This window comes from Thalassophryne amazonica, chromosome 19, assembly GCF_902500255.1.
Source record: "Thalassophryne amazonica chromosome 19, fThaAma1.1, whole genome shotgun sequence".
Classification (NCBI taxonomy): Eukaryota; Metazoa; Chordata; class Actinopteri; order Batrachoidiformes; family Batrachoididae; genus Thalassophryne; species Thalassophryne amazonica.
The window spans coordinates 11,411,612-11,433,829 of record NC_047121.1 but is presented as its reverse complement, the minus strand read 5'-3'; the positions used below and the strand labels follow the sequence as shown (position 1 = coordinate 11,433,829).

Here is a 22,218-nt window from a genome sequence, read left to right as displayed (position 1 = left end):
TGATGTCATGATAATGTGAAAATGTTCACGTTAGCATACTGATCTTCATGTTGAAAGGAGCCAGCTGAGGTGGTTCAGGCATCTGGCAAGGATGCCTCCTGGTCGCCTCCCAAGGGAGGTGTTCCAGGCACGTCCATCTGGGAGGAGACCCCGGGGAAGACCCAGGACTAGATGGAGAGATTATATCTCCACACTGGCCTGGGAACACCTCAGGATCCCCCAGTCAGAGGTGGTCAATGTGGCCCGGGAAAGGGAAGTCTAGGGTCCCCTGCTGGAGCCGTTTAGCCCCGCGACCCGAACCCGATAAAGTGGTTGAAGATGAATGAATGAATGAATAATTTATTGGGTCAACACGACACTTCTGTCATGTAAAGGTAATGAATCCATGAAAAACTATATTTCATTGAATTTTAATCAATCAGGCTTACACAGCATGTAAGTAATAAGATTATTTATTTTATGGCTATGGCAGCACACGGCCTCCGACTGGCTGATTTCCGGTCTGATATTTTCCCAGACCATTACCATGACAATCGGTCTGGATCGCATATCAGATTAGCGACTTTGTTCACAAGTTTCACAGCGCAAAATAAGACAAAAACAAAAAGCGAACAAAGAAAATGGAGGAATTAACAGCAAACGAGCTCAAAGTGGACGTGCAAAATGAAATACAACAAGATAAAAACACAGCTCCAAACAGTCAAGAACAAACTGAAACCTTCCTTATAAACCAGGAAGCTAAGAACACGATTAGAAAAACCAAGTCGGACATAAACATACTCCAAAAATATCTAAATAGCATTGGAAAAACCACACAGATTGAAAGCTTACCAGCTAACCTGACCATCTGTTAAACAAGTTCTTCATGGAGGTGAAGAAAGTGAGTGGGTCTGACTACGAGCCCAAAATCATCAGCAGCTTTCATATTAGGGGAAAACCAGAAGTTTGCACGTTTATATATATATATATATATATATATATATATATATATATATATATATATATATATATATATATAATATATGTTTGTTCTCCACTCAGATTGCAATAGCCAATCACAGATTAGCCTTTCTGTCCATCATTTACCTGTATTTTGGCTTGGCACCAAAAAGTTATGTTGGATCCAAAAGGATCCAAAAAGGCTAGGACCAAAAGTTAAATTGGATCAGTTCCCACTGACCAATAGTGTTAAAACTTATTGCCAACAACTAGCCAATCAGAGTGCGGCATACGAAGGTCAGGAACTAGCTGACAGACGCTGGTTGAAAAAATGGCAACAAATATGTCAACAACAGCAGAAAATCATCTGCCAGTGAGGTTTGCTGAGTTCACAGAGGAGGAACTGGTGGAAATATTGAACTCCAAGGATGCCAAAAACACTAAGAAGGTAGACAAGCACACGACTGACATTTTAGAAGCATTCATCGCATCAGAATCAATCATATGCTGTTCACAAGAAAATAAATTGATCTAATTTACTTGACTCTTTGTTGTTTGCTTAATTTGGGAGGGGGGTGGAGAACATAACAGTTGATGGATGGCAAGCCGTCCAACATAGAGAAATATTGGATTCAGAAAAGTTATATTGGATGAGGCGTAGCCAAGTCCAATCCAATATTTCCAAATCCAATATTTCTCTATGTTGGACTCGTTACCATCCATTATTTGTATTATATATATATATATATATATATATATATATAATAGCCATATAATACATGAATTATTAATATCAATTCAATTCAGTTTACTTATATAGCGCCAAATCACGACAAAGTGATTTGGTGCTTCAAGGTGATGAGGTGCTTCACATGGTAAAGGCCCTGTTACACAGCATGGCACCATGTGTGAGTCCATTGTGTGTTCTAAAACTCTGCCAAGATGCAGAAGGGACCCAAAACACCTTTCTGTGTAACTGCTCCAGCGTCCCTCGTGCATCATTGTTGTCTCTGGTGGACTTGGGGTGGTACAGATGATGTCACATTTCCAGAAATCTGCTGCTTTTCACCACATATGCTGGTTTTGAGAGGTCTGCTGTGCTCATATTTCTGCATAATCTGCAACCTTCCCTGGTTATGTTTATTCAGGCCAGAATACCAGGCTACACTAGCATAGTCCATATGACACTGTATCAAGGCTGATGTACACTTGCTGAATATCTGCAGCATTTTTGCCAGCTACTAATAACCATAGGAGTAGATAAATGGAATGCCAACTCTAGGTCTCATTTCATTGTGTTCTGTTTGTAAGTTTGCAACCCCAAGATTTCAGCCACTCAGCCACAAGAGTTGAGGTAATTTACCTCCGGTCGTTTGCCAGCAATAACACTACATTTGCTTGTAAAGGACAGTTTCTGAGTGTTTTTTTGCAGTTTCTGTCGTGGCTTCAGCAAGTTATCCCCTCAAAATATGTTCAAAGTGTAACTTGAATGAACTTCTTGTTGATTTTAAATCACATTCAGGACAAAAGTTGCAATAAGAGCATGCAAACTGTCACCTGTGGCGGAAAATCATGGTCAATAATAATTCATAAAACAAGTATAAAAACACAATAAAATTTCCTCACTGTTTGTGTGTACTTAGAGAGAGAGAGAGAGAGAGAGAGAGAGAGAGAGAGAGAGAGAGAGAGAGCAGACAAAATGAGCTAAATATTAAATGATTAATTTCCCACACTCTTCAGTTTGGATTTATCTTGTGTGCATTTCTCTATCATTCAAGCGGGCAGCATCACCTAAATCGGCAGAAAAATGACATCACTGGATCATCATTTAAAGCTTCATTGTATGGGGGTGTTAATACGGATAATATTCATATTGGTTGGGTTTTGAGTGGTATAGGAATTATGGTGAACAAATGAAAAAGGGGGTCAGCATAAACAAGTGAAAAACTCTTCCTGCTCCTTTTTGAACATGGAATTTGTCATATTGTTATTCGTAGGATTATAAACTTAGACTCATTTTTACTCTTTCAGTAAAAAAACAACACAGATACTGTCACAAAATGAAATATCAATGCACTGCACAAATAAATAAAAACATAAAAGTCAGAATAAAGGTGTGATAGTGATAAATTGTGTTTGGAAAAAAACTATCAATAACTGTCTCTGTATCTGTGTATACACAGCTTACAATAAATAAATAAAGGACACGGGATATTGCACGTATGAAGATGCTACAAGGATATAGTTACTACCAGATGCGACAGTGTATTCTATATCCTACATTCTATATTGCACAGTTCTTTCTATTGATTTGTATTTAACTGTCTAATGGCGGTTGGGTAAACGCTGTCCCTGAATCTGCACGTTTTTCACCTCAGGCTATGGTACCGCCTACCTGGGGGCAGGAGGGAAAACAGTTTATTAAAGGGATGTGAAGTGTCCCTGATTATCCTTCTTGACAAGCAGCGCTGTTCTGCCAGTTTCCCAATTGTTGGCAGTCTGGCCATAATAATCTTCTCTCTTCAATTGTATAATTTTTGTTTTTGCATATATTAACTAAAGACACTTCTGTCTTTTCAGTGTGTGTGACTGTGACAGAAAAATAAATGAGGAAAAAAACCTGTTTAAAGTCATGACATATTATAGCTTTTGTCATTTCTGGTGATAAACACACTCATAATGGTACTCATATTCATGCATAACCAATCTGTTATTAGGCAATCCCCATTTGTAACATTTGAGTTTTGTATTAATTGAAAAGTTAAATTTAGAAAATTTTAATTTGGTGTTTTACAAACATACTAATGAAGAAGAAAAATAGACTTCTGCACAATACAGAGTCTCGCAGGTGAAGTGTACGTAAAACATTTCAGGTGATTAAACAATGAAAAAAAAAATCACATTTCTGAGTGGAGCAGATCTTTCTAGAAGTAATATTTTTACAGATATTTATTTATCTATGTCACGGTAAATTTAGTGTTAATTTGAATATATTTGGATTACTTGTGTATAACAGTCAGTTGACACTGTGAAGGTGGTGATTTTTGTAATGTGTTTGCATCATTTAAAAATAAAATGTTTGACAGGTCAAACAAAAGAGAAATCTTTGATATATAGGTGTGAAAATGATGGGTAAGTTTTATATCCAACCATACAAAGTATGAAAACGGCACACTTACTGCAGTCATGACCATAGTGTTCCGGTATGGTGGAGTGAACATGTACTATACACATAAGAGGGGTCAACAGCTTCGATGAAAGGTTCGAACTAAAGCTGAGTGCCAGTGATTGGGAATAAGAGCTGATAATTACAGATGAGAGTCAGTCATTGAGAAAAAGAGTAGGTAGTTATAGAAGAGAGGGGGGGGGGGGGGAGGATCACAGTGGATGGTGGCAGATTTGGAAAGTACAGAATGTGAACTATTACTGATGACAGGTGCACAATTTTCAACAAAAAACTGAGCAAAGAGGGTGTTTGATGGTAACATGCTGAATTTTTATTATTTTACCTCCCTTAAAATGTGACATGCCACACAAGACCATTTAGGCATGTCAGATGCACATTCCTGTTTAAGCAGTGGGATATACAGAGATCAACGGGGTTGAATTTATGTCTTCATTACACATTAAGGGTGCTGTAGTCACAGCAAAATATCATTGAATCAGAGTGGCACCTGTTCTTCCCGTGAGGGTCTCGTCACACTCAGACTATGACCATGAAGATTGCACTGCACCCCGAAAACTTTGATGAAGACAGGAGGGACGAACCACCTCAGCTGTTGGTGTTTGATGCAAAGAAGGAGCACTGGCTCTACTCAGAGTCCCTCCCGGATATTTGAGCTCCTAAGGTACCCGACGAAGGAAGCTTTGTTCAACTGCTTGTATCTGTGACCTTGTTCTTTCTGTCATTACCCAAAGTTCCTGACCACAGGTGAAGACAGGAGCATAAACCAACTGGTAAATCCAGAGTCTCGCCTTCTGGATCGGCTCTTCCTTCAACAAACGGTCCAGTAAAGCATCCACAAGACCTCAGACGCAGCCCCAATTCAACTATTGATCTCACGCTCCAAGTTACCCCCACTCATAAACAAGACCCTGAGACACTTGAACACCTTCACTTGGGGCAACAACTCTCCCCTGACCCAGAGGGGCAATCCATCCTTTTCTGACAGAGGACAATGGTCTCAGATTTGGCAGTACAGCTTCTCATCCCAGCCACTTCACACTTGGCCTCCAACCTGCCCAGTGCACATCGGAGTCTAATGAAGCCAACAGAATATAGAAACCACTGCAAGCCGGTCTGTGTTCACACAAAGCAGGAGCCGTGTTTGCTTTCTTAGTGGTAGAAGTTGGACTCTGCCAGGGGGTTGCCCCTCATCACCAATCCTCTATGTGACTGCACAGTATATTTTGCTGAGTAAAATTTACTCTGCTGGGATAACATTTGGTCCCAGTCCAAACAGAGTAAAATACACTCTATGATGGAGTGAAATCAGCTCTACTGTCTTGTCAAATCAAGTGTTTCTACTCCAATAAATTGATTTTACATTGTGATAGAGCTGATTTAGCACTGTGACAGACTATACTTAACTCTATTTGGACTGGGACCAAATGTTATCCCAGCTGTGTGTCATGCATAGGACTTCAATGCTCAGTTAGTGACTGAAGGGTGTCCAGCTGTGTGAACTCGTGACAGAGCTATGAGAGTTTCAAAACATGACTGCTGACCACATTCATTGAATACTTCACTCAATCACCTCCTGTACTGAGCTTTCTTTTCTAACTAAATTCAAACAAAATCCTTTTTGGTGTTGCTTGAAGGTACAGTATGGGCTTTGTATTTGTCTCAGTTTTAGAAGAGGCAGTGAAATAAACAAGAAGGGTATAATTTAGCACATTTGGGTGAAACCTCTCTCTCACTGGCAACCACACCTGTTCCTAATCCATCATTCACCAATTACATAGACAAAAAGTTGTTTCCAACTGATCTGGTGCGTCAAAGATCACCAGATGTAAATGTTTTTTTTCTTATTAAATGTACTTTTCATTTGGTGTGTTAAAAAATTGCAGTATTTTTTGTTTTTAGTCATGTTAAACTGGTGGGGGTGGCCTCATTTATCTATCCATACACTCACTGTATTTTACAGGGTATCTGCCTGGACTTTTCCAAAGTCTTTCAATTAAAGCCTCTTGCTTGTCACAGATCAACTTACCTTTGATTACAGCAATCTTCTAAATGACCATCACTAAACCTACAGCACACACAGACTGTAGACACGCTGCTTTTAGGGACCACCTGTTCTATATTCATCATGTTCTTCCATTGTGGTGATTTCAGTTTGGAAAGTTTTTGGTATATGTTGTTGTATGTTTGTTTTGTACTGGATCTCAATAGATTGGTTAATCCAGATGACCACCCCAATGAGTCTGGTCTGCTCAAGGCTTCTTTGTGGTAAAAAGCTGTTTTTCCTTGCTGTTGTCACCGATGCGTAGATCAGTTTGAGATGACCTCTGTTGTCATTGGGTTCTATATTAATAATGACACTTTCATTGTTTTCTGGTGGTACAGTATTTCCATTTTGGACTAGCTGGTGTTCTTACTTGTCCTCCTGGTGATTTTCCTCCCCATCACTGAGCTCCTCATCATCCACCAGGTGTCCAAAAGGCTCTGAAGATATGGACACCATATTGGAGAGGATCAGGCGGCTGTCACTGCTGGCTGTTAGCACCAGCTGGTCATGGCTATGGTTATAGCGGACACTCCACACCCTGGGATAAGGACGGGAAAAGAAAAATCAACAAAAGACACATAATCAATGCATGTGCCGTCGTTCTCACTCAACAATGCAGCAGCATGTAAAAAACAGCCGTAAGCGCTGATTTCTGATACGGTTCATACATGGACACGTGGAGAACTCTATTACCATGCATTCACGGTATAAAAAAAGACATTCTCAAAACAAAAGCTCCATGTGGGTGATAAAAATCAGCAGTAACCCACTGCTGAATGCTGCACAGTATCAATGTGGATGTGCAAAAACAACAACAACAAAAAAGTGAGTCACATTTGTGTGTTGATGGGCAGACCTCACACTCAGGAAACCAGAGAGACTGTCGGTCTGTTTCACACACTATCATGCAGAAAATGTTGCTTTTGCACTGAGATTCACAGCAAACCCCGCCTGTGTGTATTCACAGCCAATAATAGGGATTCATCACCTCACAGGCTACAGTTGGGTTTAGCCCCGATGCATACTGATGATCATTATCGTAAACTGCCTGATCCTTTATTTGTTGCTCAGCTTCTCTTGTGAAGCTCCGTATCCCGCGGTTGTTCAATATTTTCCAGTCCAACACCAGCACTCCCTTTGTCTGTTTCAGCACTGTAGCACACAACCATTCCTCTTATTTTCTACTTTTCCTGATTGTCAGCACGGATTTTCCCATCTCCCTCCTGCACTCCTTTTCATCCTGTCCCATTCTCTCTCTCTCTGTGTGTGTGTGTGTGTGTGTGTGTGTGTGTGTGTGTGTGTGTGTGTGTGTGTGTGTGTGTGTGTGTGTGTGTGTGTGTGTGTGTGTGTGTGTGAGCCCGGGGCACAGCTCAGAATGCGGTCCCAGTTTCCTCACAGGGAGGGATTGAGGGATAACCGAGGCTGTTGACAGAAAATCAGCCTTGGCCACGTCGTTCCCTGCGCTCCCCTAATCCGCTTCCCTCCTAAAAAATAGTCCCTAATACCCCCAGCGGCCCTGAGGCCATATCCAGGCTGCACACTGAAAAATCTGCAGGCACAACAAATACATACACACTTAGGAAAACACCCACACAATATGCATCAGAATAAAGATAAGTGTACATGCAGAGAGAGAGAGAGAGAGAGATCTGTATCCAACCAGCAGAGATTCCATCTGCAGCTATCTCCACTTCGGGATATGTTTGCCAAGTCTATCTTTCATTTGGAGATAATGCTCTGTGTGTAAGCACACACATGCACAAACCCATGCGTGTGAGAGCGTTTGTACGTGCCCGCCTTTATCAGCTGAGGATTGCTGTGCTGCAGCAGGAGTCTCATTTGGCTCGCAGACACCCTGATCATCCATTCAGCTCTCACAGGAGGACCTCTCTCCCGCTCACACACACCTTCTGCAGTGCACAACGCTCAGCTCTCAGCACCACTGCACGGAGCAGAACGCGACCCAAAGCAGGAGACGGGGGATCACTCCTTCCACAGTGGTTAGCTCCGTTGACAATAAAACAAGTAGTAGCGCTGCTCATTTTGTAATTAGCGCTTTTTATTGCACCAAGAGTAGTTAGGGCATTTCATTAGTTTGACGATGAAGCCATTAAGACCAGAAATCAATCAACAGTGGAACCAAAGCATCCTGTTAATCATTATTGTTCGTACATCTATCAAAAGGCGCCTGAAATTCAAATCAAACACCATTTCAGAGCCATTCAAACAGATTGAAGTACAGTAATACAAGTAACAGCAGCCTTGGTGACCACGATACCCAGGCTTTGGAAAAGAAAGTGACTGACACGCTACTTACATCTACAGAATCAGACATATGTTGAGACACAAGTGTCGGCTTTAACTGTGTTTCATAGAAAAATCCTTTCAGCAGGGTTGTGCTGATTCTGACAATGTTATTTATGTTCTACAATGTTACCACTGGCAACAACCACGGGCTGCACAGTGGATTAGTGGTTAGCACTGTTGCCTCACAGCAAGGTCATGGGTTTGATTCCCACCATTGGCCTTTCTGTGTAGAGTTTGCATGTTTTCCCCGTGTTTGCGTGGTTTCCTCCATGCAGGTTAGGTGAAATGGAAACTTTATAATTGTCCAGTTGTCCCTTGAAAAAGAGGTCTTGATCTCAATGGGACTAACCTGTGTAATTCAAAAATGTAATTCATTTGCACCACTGTTAAACAGTCAGATACAAAATTGTTCATTTCTGATTTAATACACTGAGAGCTGGACCGTCCGTCCTCCAGCATCAGCCTACCTGCTTCTTTAACCAAAGTTAGTGAAACGGCCCCCAAATTAAATTAATATTTTAGTAAAGATGATTAAACGCCCACCCAAAATGAAATAATTTCGTGACCCCAACGCATCATAAAAAGCAAAAAATTATGTGCTTCCACGATGTTTTTCTTGTCTCATCTGTACATTACTTGTGACGACGTCATCAGTGTGCGCTGGTAGTAGTTACATGACAATGACATCAGTTTAAAAGTTTACAGTGAGAGAGTTGTGGCACAGACTGTGACAGGTCGAGTAAACTGATTGGAACGGATTTAATTAATAATCTGTCTGGTATCAAAAACTGTCTAATCTGTAGTTTTTCAGTGGATTTTAGGCTCTGATGGAATGAGTGGACAAACTGCCTGCTGCTGCTGTGCAACGCTTCTGACATGAGAAAGCAGCTTAACGTCGACTGGATATCGACTGGACGTCTACTGGCAAAACAACGATCTGGAAAGTTCTCTGTCTGACGTCCACTCAAAGTTTTGAATGTGCACAAAGCTTTCCAGTGGACTCGCCAGACATCAGCTGACAAGGAAAACATTTAATGAATGAGAAAAGGATTTGTACAGGACAAAATTGGACACAAACTGGTGAGTTATTTGTGAACAATTTTTTATTTGTGATAAAATCAGACATTTTATTGAAACCTTTGTTCCAATGAACGCAAAACTGGCTTGCTTGCGTATCCACCCACCCCCTCTTTAGGCAGAATTTTGTGTAGTTCGCCCTGGGGCCTCTGACGCACAAGTATGGTATATTCAAAATTCATACAAATTCCTTTCGGTGGGGTTGTGTGGACTGGTGATGATGTTATTTGTGTTCTAGAATGTAAAAACTGTTAAACAAAAAATTATTTTCTCTGATTGAATACAATTCTGTGAGTACTTGGCTGGGAGACCAACACTTCTTTATGGCGAACTGTCATTTGTGTCTCAGCAAGGTGCAGTGAGATGACTGTCGACTGTTGGAGCTCCTCACTCGTATCAGTGCACACAAACCCTCCTGATCATGTTCCACAGTCCCTGACTCCACTCGCAATCAAGAACTGGACCTAGAGGGTGGGTGGATACACCCGGAAAAAGTGCTGAAGCTCTGCTGAAAAAGTGGTTCTTGTTCATAGTCTTTATGTAGAACAATTTGTACATCAGGATCTGGTGTTAAAAAAAATGGGCCAAATCCCAATGCAGACCTCCGTCGGACCTGCTGTGATGATCTTGAGGAATCGGAGTAGTGAAAGGCAAAACCAAACATGCCTTAGGCTTTTGCCTGCAATGTTCTTATACATTCAGTACTCTGACATTATTATATCATTTTCTCATATTTCCTGTCAGTAAATTCACAGACTCAGCCATACAGTGGCTGCAAAATTACTCCCAACTTACACATTTTCATGTTTTTCAAATTGTTAAATGAAACAGTTGTGAATTGTTTCATACTGTGTTTTTTTTTTTATTTCAAATATGACAACTGCTATTTAGAAGGTTGCATCTGACTGAAACGCTGCTCGTAAGTTTCATTCATTAGATCCGTGAGCATGCAGAGCTTTTCAGATCAGCCACAAATTGTCAACAAGACTGACATCTGGACTCTGGGCATCTTGTTACAGTTCTGCATGTAAATTTGGATTTATTCTTGGGCTTATGGTCTTGCTGGAAAACAACTCATCTCCCAAGTTGCAAGTTTCTTCATGTTTTTGTCTGTGTTTTGCTGCATTCATTTTATCCTCACAAGCCTGTCACAGATGCAGCAGAGATCCATCCCACAGATATATAACACCAGCAAGGTTAAAGTGAAGCTGAGCCACCTCAGTCGTCCCTTTAGGACTGGCTACAGTCGCAAGGATTAAATTGTACAAGTACACCAATTTTTTCCCCCCAATAATGGCTTGAGAAGCAATGGTGCCCTGGGTGCCAACCAGACCTGGGCTTTGGAAATGAAAGAACCTGGCAAACAAGCTAAACCAAGCTGCATGCAGCGTCAACACCAACATACGTTGAGAGCAGAGTTCATGATAACATCAGTGCAATTCAACAAATGCAACTTAAAAACATAAATCCGGCAGCACGGTGGGACACGCGGTTAGTACGCTTGCATCTGAGTGAAAAGACACCCAGTTCAAGGCCCACATGCCCCATTCTCCTTGTAGATCTCCTTGTTGTCAAAAAGACAATCCAGCGTAAAACATCCCAAATCAACATATTGGTCCATACAGGAATCTCTGTACTGACCCTGAGCAAAAACTGGAGAAGGCAAAATTACTTACTACTACTATAGAGTAATTATTCCAGTCAGCTCTACATAGTACACTATACAGATCAATAGGGCAGTGCAGTTTTGTTTGAACCCGTATGATACTGCGGGATTTAACCACTTCTGGGGACAGCCTGCCGTTGTGCAACACAAACACAGCATCACTTCACACAGAAAAATGGTGTATTGTTTTGTTTTTGGCTGCAATCACCGAAGCAGTCGTGAAAAGTGCAGTTTCTTTCAGTTCCCAGTGATGAAGAGAAGACGAGGCAAATGGGAGACGTCGCGTCGGTAAGTGTTAGCCTATACACCTTGACAGAGTAGCTGCGGTCTCTCGCCTGAACAACCGCCTCGATGTGTTTGGCTGCACTGTCACTTATTCTTTGCATTTTCACTTTGTTTGCTGTGCAATTTGCCCAAAAACTCAGAGAAAGTGCCATGTTTCTGATGGGGACATACAAGGACTCTCCCCAGATGCAGGATTATTCCATTATATGCATCATATTTTAACCCTTTAGTGCCCACCCTCAAACAAGACTGCGCCGATGACTTTCCCAACCGATGTATGTTTGTTACACTCTCGATAGGATTACTCAACAAGTACCAAACCAAGTCTGATGAAACTGGACCAAACATGGAACAGATTCTGATTTGGACCAAGGAACAAACACAACAACTGGATTACACTGCATACCTGTTTGACAGACATATGCAATGTAATCTCATCTAGTAAGTACTTTTCTAGCTGAGTATTTCTTTTTAAAGCGACACTTTGTAGAAACACTGTATACTGTATCAATGCACTGCTATGACTCCCAACAGTGTCCCCCAAAACAACCCTCACTGATTTTGAACTAAGAGGAAGCTGTTTGTGGAATTGTTGGACATTGTGCTTATCATAAAAAGAGAATGGATGGATAGATGCACAAACAAACAGAAGTGGATTTCCTTGTAGGCTTTTATAAAAATCAAATCTTTACTGCCGCCCTTTTGTACCAAGCAACACACTGTTCAATTTAAATAAATTCAATTTAAGCACGTAGCATCAGCTTGGCCTCCAATAAAAATAAAGAATGGTCTGAGATGAAATGATACTAAACAAACAGCAATATCAAGTTCCATTCCTTGTACTGATATAGCCGGTTTACTTAAGGTTCAAATGTGAGAGGGTGAAAGACATATTCAGTGCGACACCCAGAGACACTTCAACAGGACTGATGTTTGCTGGCACAGGAACTTGAACTCTGGTTCAAGGACAATACTGAGCCACACTTCAAAACTACCCCTGACTGACCCTCCTTCAAGCCCCTCACCCACCAGTGGGAGTGCTCCTCCAGGGTCTTGACAGGCTCCTGGACATTGCGGACATCCCAGAACTTGATCTTGCAGTCATCTCCGCAGCTGGCCAGGTAGTACTGACGGTTTGGGTTGAAGTCCAGGTCACGCACCAGCTGGCCATGGGCGTTCTCGATGCAATAGATCTGACTAGACAAGAAGAGAGAGAGCGTCAGTGACAAACAGAGGAGGAAAGAAGTAGAGAGCAATAAATGGAGGATGCAGTCCAATTGAGAAATGATGTGAGGCATGTATAAAAAGAAAGAGGAAGGAGGACATATTACAGAAGAGGATGGCAGGACAACAAGAGCAGATGTGAAAGAAAGACAGTCTGAGAGAAAGATAATGATTCACAGGGTCCACACAAGCAAGAACCTTCCCGAGCTAAATCAAAATCTCCTCTGCGTCTTTGTCTGTCACTGAAGGCCAGGGTCAATAAAGAAGGCGACACCGATGATGGTAAATTATAAAGGCAAGCCTCATAACCATGCAGCCTTGAGTTCCTGCATGTTCCAGTATGACATGACTGAGGAAGAAAGAGGCATTCTATAATGTATTTTAGGCTGCATTCCTCTCATCCTCTTCCTGCTTTATTCTCCAATACATTCTTCATCATCTTCTCTTCTCATTGTGTGTGTGTGTGTGTATATATATATATATATATATATATATATATATATATATATATAAATAAACACACACGCGCATCCTCCAACTCCAAAAAAAAAAAGAAAAAAGAAAAAATTTCTACATAAAGGAATATTTCAAAAGGTCAAACAAAGAAGTATTTATATTAGAAAAATGTCAAAATTCTGAAAAGTATGTTCATTTAGGCACTCAATACTTGGTTCCTTTTGCAAATGAGCTCCTGTGGAGTCTGGCGGACCTCCACCAGACTCCACAGGAGCTCAGTCAATGCCAGTTGGGCAATGATGATGTTCGTTGTGGTCCCAGAAAAGTTTTAAACATGCTTAAAATCTTCGACATTGATGCTAAAATGCCAGCAAGAGTTGAGCTCTGCTACCGCTGTCACCTAAGCTAGTACACTCTTACTGCTCTGTTGCCCTTTGCGGCCTCTGCTGGCTAACATCAGAGGCCTGACTGGATGCACCATCTCCTCTGGATCATTTGGGCACATAGAAATGTAGAAATATGACAAAATGTGTAGAACCTGTCTCAACGATGCACCAGTAGCAAGTGACGCAATTGCAGAGTTGCCGGCCGTCCCATGTTCAGCAGGACTTACCCCCTTGTCCTGCATCTTGCATGAGTGTGTGTGGGATGCCCCTTAGCCCCGCAGCTGTGTGGGTCTGACCACACCCCTAGACCCCCGTAGTTATGCTCGCGACCATGCGTGAGCGTCCTGCAATAGTAAGGTCAAATGTTGGCAGGTATGCAATTGCAAATTTGTTGAGTTTCTATAGGCAGCGTCACATCCCGTCCCAAACCTTGAGTCAAGGATTAGCTCAGCCAATCTACACTACTGCAACCAATGGACAGGCCCTCCGACGGTACACGTTGAGTCTGCATCCATTAGTAAGTCAGTGCACCACCATCGCTAAACGTTGCCTTCTGTTGAGCTATGTTTGCCTGTGTTGAAGCGCACTTTCTGTAGCCTTTCAGAGTATTTTAAGAATCTGCTGCATCGCCCATGCCCTTCGCATCATTGTGTAAATGGGCCTTTGAAACGAGCCAGATGAGGTGGTTTGATTAGGGTGAAAGCACCACATAAAAGGTTTTCACATATTTCAACTAAACACAATACTTGAGGGATATGAAACAAATACCTTGCAAACAATCGGTGCACACTGATGTTAAAAATAAGTTGCTGCAAATATAAACTACCTCATCTTGTAGCCTTCTGCTAAACTTTGTTGAATAAAAGAAAATGGGGGGAAGTCAGGCAACTGTACCACATCTAAAAGTGTTTGTAATTAATTTGGTCTGTATAACTGCGGCAAGAGAGTGGAAGGAAGCTGAATTTGTTTTCTTCACAACCATTTCCTCTCCAGGCTAGCCTAGCAAATCTCAGCTTGTGTCTGTGCTGTTCAGTGGCGTGGAAAGCCTCAGTGCTGTGGCCCAGCTGGATGCCAACAGCAGCTAGCCGGCTAGCTAGCCACCCTGCTGATCACATTAGGTAATTAACATGCTAATTAAAAATCTCATTAAAATAAGGGAGGCATAAGAATGACCTGAGGCAGACCGCTGAGCTTCAATTAGGTCAAGGCGACTCAGGAACTGTGTGTGTACACCTTCTAACACACTGACACTGTCATTGGACCGTGGCGTGGTGTTAGAATATGGGGCTGACAGAAGACAGAAAATGTCAGGTAATGACCAACAGCTTCTGCAGAAACCATTTTCCCCCCCAGTGATAGACTGAGCACAGCTGTATGTTCTGAATGATTTATTCTGTACAAATGAACGTACATATATTTATGTGTAGCACCACGGTTTGGATTTACACATGCTGTGGACCCTGTCAGAGATCTCTCTCTCTCTTTAGTCTGTGGTTTACGCTCTCGGGATAAGATGAGGGGACATTGCAATTTTTTTCTAAAACCTATTTTCATGATGTAGTTTCTTCTCTATGATAAAGATATCATATAGGCTAAGTTACTTGATTTTTTAATGTTGTTTTGATGGCAATATTCACTTACAATGCATCACACAGGAGAAATACAAACACCGCTGGCAAAAACTAAAAATAGCCAAGTGGCCTCTGTGTGCATGTGCCGTTTGGAATACATATGTATTTTTGGTCAAGGATGAACGCTGCAGAAACAGACAGTTAATAGGACAGAGAATTTTTTGGCAAAATCAGCAATTATAGCTAACTATGGACAATTGACGTTGTGCTGCAATGCACCATGGGAGTTTGGGAATTTGGGGTTTTAAATCTTATTATGGTTCATGTTAGTGTTGTTATTGATTCATCATGTTTTTGTAGTTCAATTGGTTTAGTCAGTTTAGTTAAGTCTTATGTTGCCGGTACAATGAGTGAGAAGTGTATTGCGTTTGATGTCTTCCGCAACCATTTCTGTTTGTACGTGTCTAAAATTAGAAGAAATTAGAAGCACCTGCTTGCGGCAGAATGTGGAAAAAGACAAAATGCTCTCCGTGCGTGCATGTGTGTGTCAAACTTCAATCACGGAGAAACTGTGGACAGCTGACATTTGCCGTTTGGTATGCTTATGTATTTTGGGTATGACATAAGAAAATGAAACTCTTAATTCCATGGTGGTCCATTTAAAAATCAAATGACAAAATAGAAGTAATAATAATAATAATAATAATAATAATAATAATAATGTGTATGATAACAACTTAATTTCAAAATACATTAAGACAATGAATTAACATTAAAACATTACATACGAGGTCTATTAGAAAAGTATCCGACCTTATTATTTTTTTCAAAAACCAAAAGGATTTGAATCACGTGTGATTGTGTCAGACAAGCTTGAACCCTCGTGCGCATGCGTGAGTTTTTCCACGCCTGTCGGTTGCGTCATTCGCCTGTGAGCATACTTTGAGTGAGGAGTGGTCCAAATTGTGGATGTGCCTGGACATGCCAGAACATGTCCTGTGAGGCTTCATCACGGCGTTGCTTTCCGCCATGTGGCACCGCCGCGACGCGCGGAATTCCTCGGCACGTCTGTCTCAATGTGCCGAAAAAGTGCTGATGTCCACGTCTTTTCACAATTCCTGTGCTAGTCAGATGACGTCCCGGATAAAACACAGCGTCCAGTTTGGAAATGAACGGCACATTCCACTGTTACAGGAGTTTTTGTCATGGAAAGAGGAGCGGAGGCTTCGCGCGTCACGGCGGTGCCACATGGCGCAAAACAACGCCGTGATGAAGCCTCACAGGACATGTTCTGGTAGCTACTCTGCACAGTGTTGGTATATGGCATTGGAGAACATAACAAAGAAGGATAACCTAGTTACAGTTATATATAAACCTAGTTATATATATATATATACACTCAACAAAAATATAAACGCAACACTTTTGGTTTTGCTCCCATTTTGTATGAGATGAACTCAAAGATCTAAAACTTTTTCCACATACACAATATCACCATTTCCCTCAAATATTGTTCACAAACCAGTCTAAATCTGTGATAGTGAGCAGTTCTCCTTTGCTGAGATAATCCATCCCACCTCACAGGTGTGCCATATCAAGATGCTGATTAGACACCATGATTAGTGCACAGGTGTGCCTTAGACTGCCCACAATAAAAGGCCACTCTGAAAGGTGCAGTTTTGTTTTATGGGGGGGGGATACCAGTCAGTATCTGGTGTGACCACCAATTTGCCTCATGCAGTGCAACACATCTCCTTCGCATAGAGTTGATCAGGTTGTCAGTTGTGGTCTGTGGAATGTTGGTCTACTCCTCTTCAATGGCTGTGCGAAGTTGCTCGATATTGGCAGGAACTGGTACACGCTGTCGTATACGCCGGTGCAGAGCATCCCAAACATGCTCAATGGGTGACATGTCCGGTGAGTATGCCGGCCATGCAAGAACTGGGACATTTTCAGCTTCCAAGAATTGCGTACAGATCCTTGCAACATGGGGCCGTGCATTATCCTGCTGCAACATGAGGTGATGTTCTTGGATGGCACAACAATGGGCCTCAGGATCTCGTCACGGTATCTCTGTGCATTCAAAATGCCATCAATAAAATGCACCTGTGTTCTTCGTCTATAACGGACACCTGCCCATACCATAACCCCACCGCCACCATGGGCCACTCGATCTACAACATTGACATCAGAAAACCGCTCACCCACACGACGCCACACACGCTGTCTGCCATCTGCCCTGAACAGTGTGAACCGGGATTCATCCATGAAGAGAACACCTCTCCAACGTGCCAAATGCCAGCGAATGTGAGCATTTGCCCACTCAATTCGGATACGACGACGAACTGGAGTCAGGTCAAGACCCCGATGAGGACGACGAGCATGCAGATGAGCTTCCCTGAGACGGTTTCTGACAGTTTGTGCAGAATTTCTTTGGTTATGCAAACCGATTGTTTCAGCAGCTGTCCGAGTGGCTGGTCTCAGACGATCTTGGAGGTGAACATGCTGGATGTGGTGGTTCCTGGGCTGGTGTGGTTACACGTGGTCTGCGGTTGTGAGGCTGGTTGGATGTACTGCCAAATTCTCTGAAATGCCTTTGGAGACGGCTTATGGTAGAGAAATGAACATTCAATACACGAGCAACAGCTCTGGTTGACATTCCTGCTGTCAGCATGCCAACTGCACGCTCCCTCAAATCTTGCGACATCTGTGGCATTGTGCTGTGTGATAAAACCGCACCTTTCAGAGTGGCCTTTTATTGTGGGCAGTCTAAGGCACACCTGTGCGCTAATCATGGTGTCTAATCAGCATCTTGATATGGCACACCTGTGAGGTAGGATGGATTATCTCAACAAAGGAGAAGTGCTCACGATCTTTGAGTTCATCTCACACAAAATGGGAGCAAAACCAAAAGTGTTGCGTTTATATTTTTGTTGAGTGTATATATATATATACACACGCCTGATTGACCCTCCTCGTGGTTCAGGACGAGTTGGGTTTTTGAAAATTCTTCCAATTCTTATCATAAGTTAGTCCCTCCGGATGTTCCCTTGTTTTCACTTGGGGTTGCCACAGCAAATACAAAGTGGGTGGATCTGCATGTTGCATGTCAAATCCTTATTCCGTATCTTTAATCTGTGAACAGAAGAGACCTGCTGTCAGACACTTTAGCACTGTGAATATGTAAATGTAAACTTTTTCAATTAAATGTTTATGAATTTATTACATTTCTTGTCACTCGGCTTGGGATGAATTTACTGTGTAGCACATTATGTCTGTGCGTTTTTGTTTTAAGTCACACAATGTGTTGAGCCAGACTTCAATACTTTGTCCATTTTAAATTTGTTTGATTTTTGACCAAATGATGGCATCTCATAAAAGCTCATTCTGTACAGATCTGAAATCACTGTACGTGATGTCACTATTCGGCAGCATCTCATCCATGAAATTTTCTCGTAATTCATATAAAACGTCAACTTCTGTGATAAGCTGGTGCTATTGTCTAAACTCAGTGACTGGACAGCTCTCAACACAAATGCAGATCGGTAAACTTTAGCTTTTAGGTTCATATGACAGAATAAAGAAGTAAATTAACCAATTCCATTTATGCTTCCAAAGTTTTTGGGTGGAATAATGCGGTCGCTTGCTTCAAATGGCTGGTTTGCTGTTCCCTCTTATCGACTCAGACACAGAAAACAGGCTGAAGGGGTTGACCACACCTCCTGCTGCACTGAGGGGGCTGCCCTGCACAGAGCAGGAGATGAGAGAGACAATCTGTAGACATGAGCAGCACAGTTCGCTGAAATGTCGTGACTTATAGAAAGAAATACGAGTACATGTGTATAATCACACTGTGCAGTCATACTGTGTATTCTCTTCTCCGATAGTTCTGTGCACCAAATTGCCACGTGTGAATTTATATATATATATATATATATATATATATATATATATATATATATATATATATATATACACATATACGAGGTCTATTAGAAAAGTATCCGACCTTATTATTTTTTTCAAAAACCATATGGATTTGAATCACGTGTGATTACATCAGACATGCTTGAACCCTTGTGGGCATGCGAGAGTTTTTTCACGCCTGTCGGTTACGTCATTCGCCTGTGGGCAGTCTTTGAGTGAGGAGTCGCCCACCCTCTCATCGTTTTTTCATTGTTTAGGAATGGCTCAGAGACTGCTGCTTTGTTTGATCAAATTTTTTTCAAAACTGTAAGGCACAACTGAGTGGACACCATTTGATAAATTCAGCTGGTTTTCGGTAAAAATTTTAACGGCTGATGAGAGATTTTGGTCTGGTAGTGTCGCCGTAAGGACGGCCCATGGCGCCTGAGGGCGATCTGCGCTTCGAGGCGGCAGTGTCTCGTCGTTTCAAGTTGAAAACTTCCACATTTCAGGCTCTGTTGACCCAGTAAGTCGTCAGAGAACAGAGAACTTTCAGAAGAAGTCGGCATGAGGAGTTTATTCGGACATTCCATTGTTAACGGACATTTTGTAATGAAAGAACGTGCGGGCAGAGTCGCATGTTGGGCCGGACCCGACCGCGGGGGGGTCGCGACAGGAAAAACACCTCCGTTGGAAACCTTAACGGGCAAGTTGGAACATGCCCAAGCTGTTAAACAATTTCTCAGTTACTCACTTCTTGAAAGACATCAAAAGCCGCCTGAATTTTACAAATGGTTTTCAACACGGAGGTGTTTTTCCTGTCGCGGCGCACACAGATTTGCCGAGTCGTTTCCGTGACGACTCGGCAAATTTGCGCGCACGTCTTTCATTAAAAAATGTCCTTAAACAGTGGAATGTCCGCATAAATTCCTCATGCCGGCCTCTTCTGAATCTTCTCTGTTCTCTCACGATGTCCTGGGTGAATTAAGCCTTAAGTTAGGATGTTTTCAGCTCGAAAGAGGCCGACGACAGCGCCTGGAAGCGCTGCAGGACGTCCCGCTCCGTGGGAAGTCCCTACACCGACAGAAACACCCCATAATCTCTCATCAGCCGTTAAACTTTTCACCGAAAACCAGCTTAATTTCTCGAATAGTGTCCACTCGGATATTCCTCACAGGTCCAGAAAACATTTTGATAAAGCAACGCGCGCCGTCTCGAGCAGCGTGTGAAACAAAGGAATTCAGCCGAGAGGGCGGGACCATATCTCACTCAAGGCCTGCCCACAGGGAAATGACGTCACCGACACGCGTGAAAAAACTCATGCATGCGCATGAGGGTTCAAGCATGATTGGTGTAATCGCACGTCATTCAAATCCATATAGTTAAAAAAAAAAAAGGGTCGGTTTATTATCTAAGAGACCTCGTATATATATATATATATATATATATATATATATATATGTGAGTGTGTGTGTGTCCAGAAAGTATTCACAGTGGTTCACTTTTTCCACATGTTACAGCCTTATTCCAAAATGTAGTAAATTAATTTTTCCCCCTCAAAATTCTACTCACAACACCCCATAATGACAACATGAAAAAGTTTTTTTCCTCAAATTTGCTAAAAATAAAAAACTAAAAATCAAACGTACATACGTATTCACAGCCTTTGCTCAATACTTTTTTATGCACCTTTGGCAGCAATTACAGCCTCAAGTCTTCTTGAACATGATGCCATAAGCTTGGTGCACCTATCTTTGGGCAGTTCTTCCCATTTCTCTTTGCAACACCTCTCAAGCTCCATCAGGTTGGATGGGTAGCGTCGGTGCACAGACATTTTCAGATCTCTCCAGAGATGTTCAATTGGATTCAGGTCTGGGCTCTGGCTGGGCCACTCAAGGACATTCACAGATATCTTAGGGTCATTGTCCTGCTGAAAGTTGAACCGTCACCCCAGACTGAGGTCAAGAGTGCTCTGGAGCAGGTTTTCACCCAGGATGTCTCTGTACATTGCTTCATTCATCTTTCCCTCAATCCTGACTAGTCTTCCAGTTTCTGCCACTGATAAACATCCCCACAGCATGATGCTGCCACCACCATGCCTCACTGTATGGATGGTGCCTTGGTTCCTCCAAACATGACACCTGACATTCACACCAAAGAGTTCAGTCTTTGTCTCATCAGACCAGAGAATTTTGGTTCTCATGGTCTGAGAGTCCTTCAGGTGTCTTTTGGCAAACTCCAGGTGGGCTGCCATGCCCCTTTTACTAAGGAGTGGCTTCCACCTGGCCACTGTACCATATAGGCCTGATTGGTGGATTGCTGCAGAGATGGTTGTCCTTTTGGAAGGTAGTTCTCATCTCTCTGCAGAGGAATGCAGGAGCTCTGACAGAGTGACCATTGGGTTCTTGGTCACCTCCCTGACTAAGGTCCTTTTCCCTCGATCGTTCAGTTTAGATGGACGGTCAGCTGTAGGAAGAGTCCTGGTGGATCTGTACTTCTTCCATTTAGGGATGATGGAGGCTACTGTGCTCATTGGGACCTGAAAAGCAGCAGAAATGTTTCTGTGCCCTTCCCTAGATTCGCGGCTCGAGACAATCCTGTGTTGGAGGTCTACAGACAATTTCTTTGACTTCATGCTTGGTTTGTGCTCTAACATGCACTGTCAACTGTTGGACCTTATATGTAGTCAGGTGTGTACCTTTCAAAATTATGCTCAATCAACTTAATTTAACAAAATGTGGGAAAAGTGAAGCACTGTGAACACTTTCTGGATATACCGTGTGTGTGAGTGTGTGTGTGTGAGAGAGAGAGAGAGAGAGAGAGAGAGAGAGAGAGAGAGAACGAGAGAGTACAAAAAATACACACACAATCAATGTGTCAGGTATTGGGCCAAAGGGTGCTCATGTCTGTTTGGTCTCAGAGTTCTGGATGAATCCTTTCCTGAGCATTAGCTGGTGCTCGTGCAGCACCTCACAGCAAAGCCAAATTTACTTGAAACTTGTGGTGAATGAAATTTAATTGAAAATGACAATTTCATGTACAAGTTTGAGTGAAGAACATTATTTATTTCCAGTGCTTCCTCTCCTCATTCTGAGTGACTCTGAGGTAAAAGGCATGACCCCAGGGTAAAGGATAGTTGGTGTTTAACCCGGCCCACCGTGGAATGGGGC

General features: G+C 42.3%; 1 protein-coding gene across 1 annotated transcript in view; it reads right to left on the bottom strand.

Moving 5' to 3' along the window:
* Positions 1-22,218, bottom strand: part of eipr1 (EARP complex and GARP complex interacting protein 1) — a 188,309-nt gene that overhangs the window by 15,799 nt on the left and 150,292 nt on the right. Inside the window, exons 7-8 of the mRNA XM_034159772.1 lie at positions 12,535-12,702; positions 6,541-6,708 (exon numbers count right to left, since the gene is read on the bottom strand). Coding sequence (XP_034015663.1) covers positions 6,541-6,708; positions 12,535-12,702 — 336 coding nt within the window. The remainder of the gene's footprint in view (positions 1-6,540; positions 6,709-12,534; positions 12,703-22,218) is intronic.